This window comes from Dunckerocampus dactyliophorus, chromosome 1 (genome assembly GCF_027744805.1).
Source record: "Dunckerocampus dactyliophorus isolate RoL2022-P2 chromosome 1, RoL_Ddac_1.1, whole genome shotgun sequence".
In the NCBI taxonomy this organism is placed as follows: domain Eukaryota; kingdom Metazoa; phylum Chordata; class Actinopteri; order Syngnathiformes; family Syngnathidae; genus Dunckerocampus; species Dunckerocampus dactyliophorus.
This window is the reverse complement of record NC_072819.1, coordinates 32,409,225-32,419,511: the sequence shown is the minus strand read 5'-3', so window position 1 is coordinate 32,419,511 and position 10,287 is coordinate 32,409,225. Positions and strand designations below refer to the sequence as shown.

At 41.8% G+C, this 10,287-nt stretch overlaps 2 protein-coding genes across 5 annotated transcripts in view; one reads left to right on the top strand and one right to left on the bottom strand.

Annotated features, from left to right (window-relative positions):
- Window positions 1-6,276, top strand: part of senp1 (SUMO specific peptidase 1) — a 16,395-nt gene extending 10,119 nt beyond the window's left edge. For 3 of the 4 annotated variants that reach the window (XM_054782885.1, XM_054782877.1, XM_054782904.1), the window contains 6 exons: window positions 989-1,192; window positions 1,285-1,364; window positions 1,461-1,545; window positions 2,518-2,622; window positions 5,279-5,374; window positions 5,449-6,276. In XM_054782885.1, coding sequence (XP_054638860.1) covers window positions 989-1,192; window positions 1,285-1,364; window positions 1,461-1,545; window positions 2,518-2,622; window positions 5,279-5,374; window positions 5,449-5,511 — 633 coding nt within the window. In that variant the 3' untranslated portion in view covers window positions 5,512-6,276. The remainder of the gene's footprint in view (window positions 1-988; window positions 1,193-1,284; window positions 1,365-1,460; window positions 1,546-2,517; window positions 2,623-5,278; window positions 5,375-5,448) is intronic. The other variant, XM_054782894.1, reaches the window with a different exon arrangement.
- Window positions 6,277-6,590: 314 nt separating this feature from the next.
- Window positions 6,591-10,287, bottom strand: part of LOC129185620 (RNA-binding motif, single-stranded-interacting protein 2-like) — a 28,836-nt gene continuing 25,139 nt past the window's right edge. The window contains exons 12-14 of the mRNA XM_054782916.1: window positions 8,796-8,876; window positions 8,629-8,714; window positions 6,591-8,544 (exon numbers count right to left, since the gene is read on the bottom strand). Coding sequence (XP_054638891.1) covers window positions 8,637-8,714; window positions 8,796-8,876 — 159 coding nt within the window. The 3' untranslated portion in view covers window positions 6,591-8,544; window positions 8,629-8,636. The remainder of the gene's footprint in view (window positions 8,545-8,628; window positions 8,715-8,795; window positions 8,877-10,287) is intronic.

The following is a 10,287-nucleotide window of genomic DNA, read 5'->3' as shown; positions in this document are numbered from 1 at the left end:
ATGAGAATAACGAGGAGGTAGTTGATCAACAATCGCTTCATTGAACAAAGCAGCATACTGTTGGCCGCAACCACACCAAAACATCATCAGCAAATGTAGCCAGAAGAATATCAGCAAACGTAACTGTCTCCACACATGCAGCGCTGCGTACACACACACACACACACACACACACACACACACACACACAAAAGCGCTCAGTCTGACACATTCACCACTTCACAGACAAGTCGGACAACACGGAACTTTTAACGTTGCGCTTAACTTCCAGGTCGCTACATTCTCATTATTGATTTTCTGAGATCGGAACCCGATACTGATACTGATGCTGGATTGGATCTGCCCCATCCCGAATCAGGATCAAGTGAAACTGTCTGACTGCTGATAGCATATGATTCCATTTTGTGTGTGTGTGTGTGTGTGTGTGTGTGTGTGTGTGTGTGTGTGTGTGTGTGTGTGTGTGTGTGTGTGTGTGTGTGTGTTATGACAAATACAATAGTTTCGGCGTTCATTAGGCACATCTATTGTTGTGCATCGCGTATTAGTTAACAGTCTTTGCATTGAATAATATCAGAGTCAGTGAATACCTGAAATCCATCCATTTTAATCCTCAGTAGGGTCGCGTAGGTATGCTGGAGCCTATCCCAGCTGACTGTGTGTGCAGGGTACACCTGGTCTGTTCGCCAGCCAATCACAAGGCACATAAAGACAAACAATCATTGGACCTATGGACAATTTAGAGTCGGCAATTAACCTAACATGCATGTTTTTGGAATCCCCTTGAGTGGAATTTCCCCCCCCCCCCCACTCATGCAAACTCCACACAAAGATGCCCAAGCGGAGAGTCGAACCCACATCTTCCAGATCTCCTGACTTGTGGGGCCAACATGCTAACCACTAGGCCACTGTGCAGCCCGAATACATGAAATGTTCCATGTAAACCTGAACTCCCAATACATGAGGAATTCCATGTCCCTCCCTTTTGAAGGTGATCAACTTTTACATGAATCTGCTGGTGGAGCGCAGCAAGAACCCCAAGATGCCCTCTGTCAACACATTCAGCACATTTTTCTATCCCAAGCTGCGCAGCAGTGGCTACTCTGCTGTCCGCCGCTGGACCAAAAAGATGGACATTTTCTCCAAAGACATTCTGTTGGTTCCTGTCCACTTGAGGATGCATTGGTGCCTCTCTGTAAGTTGTACTAAACAGAAAGAATCCATGTTGAACCCAACATTTTGAGCATGTGTTATAGCAAGCTAACATTATCAAACTCTTTTTCTCAGGTGGTGGATTTCCGCAAAAAGGCTGTTACCTATTTTGATTCCATGGGTGGAAACAATGATGAAGCGTGCAAGCTGTTGTTGTAAGTTTCATTGATTTGAAAGGGATATACAATTTTCTACATATTCATTTTTTTAACTGCTGAACTGTAAAGACTAATCCAGTGTGTTGTCTCTAGTGAATACCTGCAACAAGAAAGTAAGGACAAAAAGGGTGAAGAACTGGATACCACAGGCTGGGCTTTATACAGCAAAAAGCGCAACGTAAGTTTTACATATAGGGGGACACAAATGTCCTTCCCATTTGATGTAGTGAGTCCTTTAGTAGGTGTTTTTTTTTAAATGTGAAATAGAATAGAACTTTATTGTCACTGTCACAGAGTACAATGAAAATCTGCCTGGCACTCGCAACATAAATCTATCCATCAATTTTCTATTCCACTAATCCTTATTAAGGTCGCCGGGGTATGCTGGAGCCTATCCCAGCTGACTTTGGGCAAGAGGCAGGGTGCAGCATAAATCACTAAACATAAATATAAATATAAATTGCAGTCTAAAATATAAAATACAGATCTTAAATATTTAAAAATGCAGTATGACATTTCAATGATAAAAAGCAATATTCCCCCTAATGTTGAAAGAATCTGAGCATACACAAAAATGACCTGAGCATTCTTTGGACCTCTTTGAGCGGCATCAGACTTGCACATTGTAGTATCGCACCTGTCCAAAACCTTAGAACTGAGGACTTCCATTCTGTCATATCTTGTGTATGAGTGGTTTCAAACAGACGCCAAGGAGGATTCCACAATTTTGCTTTCTTTATTCTTGTTTATTTACCTCAGACAAAACAAGCCATGGTCTCATACAATTAACCATCTGAATCTTGTAAAAAAAAAAAAAAAAAATAGTTTATCATTTTATTGTCAATTTATTTTCTTGTTTACCATTTGTATTGTTAATTAGGTATACATTAATTTCCTTATTTGACTTAATACAGGGTTAGCAAGCAGCGTTAGCTATACGCTAACCTGCAAAACAGTGGTATGTACTACGTGACGCGCTGTCAATGAATTGATTGGCTGTGGAAGTAAATACGGGCAAATAGGATCCTATCATTGGCTGGACAGTGTTCATCAATGTGTTATGTTACCCCTTGTTGTTCCCTGTCACTCACTGAGTTGCATTGCAAAATGGTACATAATAAATTATGTGTTTATTTCATTGATGCTTTAGGGTGGATTGTATTGTGTGCGCTGCATGGATTTGCGGTGCGCAGAGAACTCGAGAGCAGTGCTCGATTGCGCACGTGCACAGCTTAGAGGGAACATTGGTGTGGAGGTATAAAAGTATCCAAGAAAGTGTAAAGTTGCATTGCACATTTTAAGTTATATTGCACATTATGAGTTTTTGCACAGTATTGTAAGTGGCACTGCATGTTAGGTGATATGGCACTTTGTTGTACGTGAAAATTGTACTTTTAAGTGTACATGTGATATTCCCTCGGGGGAGGGAGGAGACATTTGACAACTTGAGGATAAAAACTGTTTTTGAGTTTGTTAGTTCTGCTTCTCGGCGGTGTCCTATATCGTCTGCCTGAGGGAACAGGAGCGAAAAGGAGGTGTCCTGGGTGTGAGGGGTCGCTGGTGATCCTTCTGGCCTTCCACTGCAGTCCGTTGGTATAGATTGGGGGGCCAGTGTGGTCCCGATCACTCACCCTGCTGCTCTCACCACCCATTGCAGGTCCTTCCTGTCCTGTGTCGTGCAGCAGCTGAACCAGGCTGTGTAGCATTAAACCAAGAGGCTCTCAATGGTGGAACAGTAGAGGTTTGTGAGCAGCTTTTGGGAAAGTTGACCCTGACGCAGCTTCCCGAGGAAGTACAATCTTTGTTGGGCCCTCCAAACCCGATGTGTGATGTGGGTGGACCATATGCAGTCCGCAGAGATGTGGAGCCCCCAGAACCTGAAGCTCTCTACCCCTTCTCCGTCGATGTAGAGGGTGGGGTGCTCTGTTCGCCTTGTTCTCCTGAAGTCCAGAACCATCTCCTTGGTCTTCTCTGTGTTGAGGTTCAGGTTGTTGTTATGACACCATCGCCACAGATGCTGGACCTCCTCCCTGTAGGCTGCTTCGTCGTTGTCGCTGATCAGGCCTATGATGGTGGTGTTGTCCGTGAACTTGACGATTGTGCTGGTGGGGTGAACAGAACAGTCATGGGTGAAGAGAGAGTAGAAGAGGGGGCTGAGAGCACAACACCAGTGGAGTACCATGTTCAGGATGAGGGTGGAGGAAATGTGGTATTTAATCCTGACGTTCTGGGGTCTGTTGCTGAGGAAATCCAGGAGCACAGTAAGCTGCTGATCCCGAGGTTGCTCACCTTCGTCATCAATCCGTGGGGAAGAACAGTGTTAAAGGCAGAGCTAAAATCCCCAAAGAACATTCTGACATAGTTGTTCCCTCCTTACAGATGTGTGAGCCGTGTGCACAGATGTGATGGTGGTGTATTCTGTTGACCTGTTTGCTCTGTATGCAAACTGGTGTGGATCAAGGTCAGTAGGGATGGCCGCCTTAATATGGGTTGCTACGAATCTTTCAAAGTACTTGTTAATGCTGGAGGTCAGAGCAAGAGGGCGGTAGTCGTTCAGACAGGTCACAGTTCTCTTTTTGGACACAGGGACGATGGTGGCGGACTTCATGCAGGTGGGGACCGCAGATTTTTGCAGTGAGAGGTTGAAGATGGTGGTGAAAACCACTGCCAACTGTGTCGTGCATGGCTTGAACACCTTTCCTGTGACGGCATCAAGACCAGGTGTTTTCCTCTTGTTGACGCTACTCAGGGTGGCTCTGACCAGGTGCTGCTGCAATTGGATGTGAGCGTTGTCCAGAGCAGAGCAGAAGTTGATGTATGACAGAACAGCAGATGTGTGGCATTCTAGGTCCACCGCCTGTGCAAATATCCCCCAGTCTGTGTTCTCAAAAGAGTCCTGAAGGGCTGAGGTGACTTCCTGTTTTTGATGTTGGTCTTTGGCTGCAGATTTTAGGTTTATAGGCAGGAATCGGGGACAGAGAGAGATGATCTCAGAGTCCAAGATGAGGCAGGGGGTGGCTTTGTAGGCGTTTAGGATGTTGGTGTAGACCTGGTCCAGGGTGTTGTTCTCTCTGGTTGGAAAACTTAAGTTTTTAAAGAATCGGGCAGTATTGACTTCAAGTTGGCATGATTAAAGTCTCCTGCTGCGATCATCACACAGTCTGAATGCACCAATAGCTGCTTGTTTATGGCACATTGTAGTGTTTCCATGGCAGCATTGGCTTGCGGCGGCACATCGACTGATGACCGATGTGAGCTCTCTCGGTAGATAGAACGGTCTACACTGTACTATCATGTGTTCTATGTCTGGACAGCAGTGAATGTCTTTTACCGTGGTATCAGTGCACCAGCTGTTATGGACGTAAACACATGTCCACCACCGTGTCTCTTACCAGACTCCGTAGATCTGTCCGCTTTGAAATTGTAAATAGTCTTTACTCTCTCAGGAAAACTGACAGCTGGCTTCAAAGTGCAGAGTGAAAAAACGGAAATGCAGCCAGCATGAAAAAGCCTAAGGCACAGCGGCAATATGTTTGTTTGACCACCAGGTGTCACTGTAATTTCCATAGTCTCCTGTTGGTATACCACAGAATGGGATGACTCCAGTGCACAAGGTGGCGGTACTGTACCTCTTTGCTATGTTGCCAGCACTGAGTGCAATCCCTGCTGCTTCCATTTCACAATATGATCACTGGCTCAATTTGTTTTGTATACTCCCTGTTCACAAGTGCTAATAATATATATAGAGGCATTACCAGGTATAAACGTTAATTTGTACAGTGCAACTGCATACACTGTTATTCTCTTTTAATTGCTAAAATAGAGTAACATTTACGAAGTATTTGATGTGTGCCAAACTGTATCTCTGACTCTCAGCTGTAAACATCTGTGTACATCCTTTGTTCTCACAGGAAATCCCACAACAGATGAATGGGAGCGACTGTGGAATGTTCACATGCAAATATGCAGATTACATTACCAAAGACAAGCCAATCACATTCACACAGGTATTTTGTCTGCTGAATCATCATTCTAGTGCCTTTTGAGTTGCTAAGGTCTGCTCTGTTTATTCTTTTTACAGAAACAAATGCCGTATTTCAGAAGAAGGATGGTTTGGGAGATAGTAAATCGTAAACTGTTATGAAAGGGCTGTCTAGGAAACATTTCAATTCTGCAAAGGCCTTGCAACACCAGCTCATCACATCAGGGACTGACGTTGCCACTCTGGCCCCTCAGAGGTCAACCAGGCTTACTGAACTTTTGCCTACAGTATGTTGCTGGAGCTCCAAGCACTGTTGGATCGTCTATGGAGCATACCTCAAACACTGCAGGATTTGTCATAAGTCATTCTTGTTCACCGACTTACACATATCTTGATGGGAGACTAGTGTGTTGCCACTAGTCTTGTAACGGCAGTTAATGAGGGTCCCTTGTAATGTCACATACTCCTGGGCAGCAAAATGGGCAATGCCAACATAACTAAACTCTTAATGGCACCTTTGTATTGGGCCACAAGACTTGTACATTGTTTTCTCTTCTAATATGCACATTTACATTCAAAATAGCATTATTTTTGTAATTTCATAAAAATGCACAAAAGTGTTGAAATGTGACATTACTGTGCAAAGTGTGAGTCGATAGGAGTGATACACAGTAGTCTTAATAGTTACACCTGAAAAAGGCCGGGTGAGAACATGCCATTTCCTCACTGAGTCTTGCAAAAAGATTGTAAATGTTCAAAGTCTATTTTACATACGGGAGTCTACAGCAATTTTTGGCTATATTCAGAATATTTTCAACTTTGTAGATACTCAAAACATACATTCTCTTGGGACATTGTATTATAGTTTATGTACTTCCTATTTTTATGTAGATTGAAGTCTGTTTTAGTAATAAATTCTCATTTATTGTTCTCTGTCCGTATCAATGGATTGTGGACTGTGTAGCTTTCATATATGCAGGAACACCTTTTCATGTGTCCATGGTATCTGGCATATAGAGTATTTATGGAACTTTTGTTAAAAGTGGGCTTTTAGAGATGAGTCAGTCAAGATCCGCAGATCAGGCACATAACTGTACAAAACAAAACTTGGATTTACTATTTATATGCTAGAAAAGTACCCTGTGATCAAACTGTATAGTGCATTTTTAATGACTTTGCTTAGACCCTCCTGCAGGCCTAATCTGTATCATCTTGTTAAACAACAACAGCAACACAGGTGAAAACAAACCTCCTTGGTGGAGGCAAACATTTATTTAAAAAAAAAAAAGACAAAAGTCCATCAAGGTTAATAGCTGTATGGGTGATGTGATGAGCTGCATCATGGCACAAACACATGAACATGAGCTGAGGCGATGGACGCCATGATTTGACAAAAGAGGAAGCTGAGCCATCCAAAATATGCAGCAATAGTTTTAGTCCCAATCGGCCACGTCGGAGCATCAGCGAAAGAATGGAATGACTGTGTACACATAGCGGTTCAAAGTTGCAAATGTGACTGCTCCGTGTAGTTGCTTCTATCTCTACAGCCAATCAGTGCTGCTTTCTGTCTATCTTCTATCCTTCCAGCGAAATCTAAGGCATTGTGAATTTCGCCCTGAAAACATCAAAGCACAAAGAAAGGCCAAAGCCATGAGCAACGTTACCAACACAAGACTGCCAGTGGCGGATGGAGCTGATGCATCGTGTGTGACACAAAATAGAAAATTAGAAGCCAAGTGGGCTGCGTACGATACATAGAGCATGTGTCCATGCTTAGATTAGATCCTAGCTTTTCTACAATCAAAACAACAACCACATAACACGACAAGGTCCCTTTTCACGCAGCACAAGTTGAATGCTGTCACTCTAGGCCCACGGTGAGGTCATTTTTTTGAGGTGTAGGTATCTGCGGTATTGCATTTGTCAGGATTAATAAATTAATTGCATAGATCGCCAGACCTTAGACATGATTAGCAAACTTTGGACGGAAGATGTAAAGGATATGGACACAGAACCAGCTGTGAACAGCCAACCAAAACTGGTTATTGCCTGTAAGGCTTTTATATTAAACTGAATCTGTGAGGATGAGGTAAGTTTGTTTTGAGCATCTAAACCTTAATACAAACAGCTGATTCCAGATCCGGAGTTATGTTCTTGAACTTTCTAGCAGACAGAACAGAAAAACACATTAACGCCTCTTTGACAATGGATGAACACAGGAAGTAGAAAAGAAAAAAAGGATGCAAACATACAAAAAACAGATCTATTTGTCACTATCACAACACACTATCAAAAATAAAATCAAGGTTTCTTTAAAAAATAGGATCAATCTGAAAAACCTCATAAATGAATCAAATAGAAAACATTTAAATAATTAAAAAAAGAACACAAAAACAAAAAGCAGAAGCAAACAGCCAGTGTCAAAGTATTCACACTGGCATTAACTGTTTTCGGTAGAACAGATCAGAGCAATGCTTTTTACACTTAATGTCCATATTTACTGCAGAGCAACACTTCATTTTTGCTTGAAAAAAAGTGATTCTGGCGACATAAAAGGACCAGAATGTGGAAAATGCACCATTTGTGATGTGCAGAGAGAATATTAAAAGAAGTGAGGCATTACAGTGGAAATAACAGAAAGTCAACTCTTGTATGTACAGGCAGCTGCGTGTGTGTGAAGCCATGGTTACAACTCGACTGCTGGAATGCGTTTAATCAATTCTCTCTACAATCAAGCACCATGTCTACTTGATCTCTTCATGTTTCACGTTGTCTGATTGTCTGAAGCTTTGTCAAGATTGCTGCATCTGGAAATGACTTGAAAGTCAAGAGCCAAAATGGGACAAGCCCTCTTTTGGCTGTTTTTCAGATCCAACCATCCTGCCCCCATTGGACTGGGGACTGAGGACTGTGAGTGAATATCGCTTGAAATGTTTGTTTTTTTTACCTTTCTGTTTTACAAACACTTAGGGCACACGGACCAAGAAACACACCAAAAACAAAAAAAAATATGTTCAACAAAAAGAAACAGGCAAAAAACGTTCCCAAAATGAGTTGTGAATGTTTGAATGTGTTGTCTTCCTCCTTCTGTCCATCCACACCTCAAACCTTCCATCTTTGCTGGAGTAAAAGAGTTTGTAGAAAATAAAATGTATCAGTTCTGTGTAACAGTCCAGAGACCCCCAAGAGAGAGATCTGACGACACAAACAATGCTTTAGATTTACAGTGGGGGAAAAAAGATCAAACAAGTGGGGCATATTAGCAATGTTGAAACTCACTGTTGTCTTCACTTGTTATGCTGGTAGGAGTAGCTTGAGTGTTCAGTGGGTGTCTCTATTGCAACAGGTTGCTGGACGGCACTTTCCTGACAGAGGAGCCAAGAGGAACTCCATGAGGGGATTGTTTCTTACAACATATTTAGCTGGTGTCAAACGTGTGCGCTTACCTCAACTGAGATGTTAGTAGGAGGCACTTGGGTATACTGGGGGATGTACGTCCCCTGCATAGATGTGTTTGCAGGCATATACTGAAAAAGAATTGCAATGAGAGCTTCATTATTAATACTGTTCAGACAGTTGTACAAAAATATTTTGATGTGCAGCTGAGCAACGAGACAGCCTTGACCCACAGCGTCTGTAGACACGTTTCTGTCATCCGGGGATGCTGGTCTCATTTTTTCCTCAAATCTCCAAAGATTGTTTCTCTTTGTCTAAACAACAACCACATTATTTTAATAATAATGTGTAGTAAATGTGAGGAATTAGGTCAAATCAAGAGCTAATTTGAAATGGACTCTTACAAAACATGGTAAAGGTAGTGGAAGTCAAAGGCCAAGACTGTTAAGTACACAGTTATTGTATTGCTAGAAACTGCTGAGCACTTAATAAGGCTATATTTTGCTCATGACAGTATCACTGATTCAGTTACTATCGATAAATTGGGGAAAAAGACACACAGCGTAACAGTACCATCATATCGATCAGCACATCAATCCAACAAAAATACTACAGAAATTAAATAACTCAACTAAACATGCATGTCTGAATACAAAATAATTTCAAAATTGGAAATTTCAAATTGGATGATAATAATACTTATGAAAAAGATCAAGATCGCTATATGCTTTACTTTGTACTATATATAATATTTGGAATGCTTCAAAATGCATACGTAGAGAAATGGAGAAACGATCACTGTTGTCAACTGTCAAGTGCGAGTCAGTATGATGTTTCGCTCGCACATCAATTGACAATCAACTGAAACACACCCATTTTGACCTGATTGCATATCAGCAACAATGTTGATGATGTTCACTGTACCACCAGTGAAACGTCGGAGAACTACGCGTAACTGATATCCCGATAAAAATGTCGACTTTTCAACATATGCGCTGGCTTTGTTCTAATTTCAGCAACGACCTACGATCAAATATTCACTTGTGTTCACCTCGCTGCGAGTTTTGAGGCCGGCTTGAGTGATTGATTGACACAAAAATGGCGCGTTCAAGTTCTGCTAAACAAAGTACAAAATCTCGATGCTTTACGTAAAAACATTATCAGTGAATCATAGAGACATGAGACACGCAGCGGTTCCCAAACTTTTTACAGTCACGTACGTACCCCTTCAGACATGTGACCTGAAGCCATGTACCCCCTACTCCTGCACTCTTAACAAACACAAACCTTTTTATTATCTTTATTAACTTGAAATATTCAACATAATGAATTGGTGAATTCATTATATAGTAATTCCGGGTCAAAAACGTGTATTTTGCATGGACACATTTTGATAAAGTTTGACATGAGCACTGATAAATAATAATCAAATAATAAAAATAATCATCCTACATATCTTTTATTCCAGTCTGATGCTGGCATCCTTGCGTTTGAATGGGTTAAATTTGAGCTTCACCTTCACCTTGTCTGCATCTTCATTTA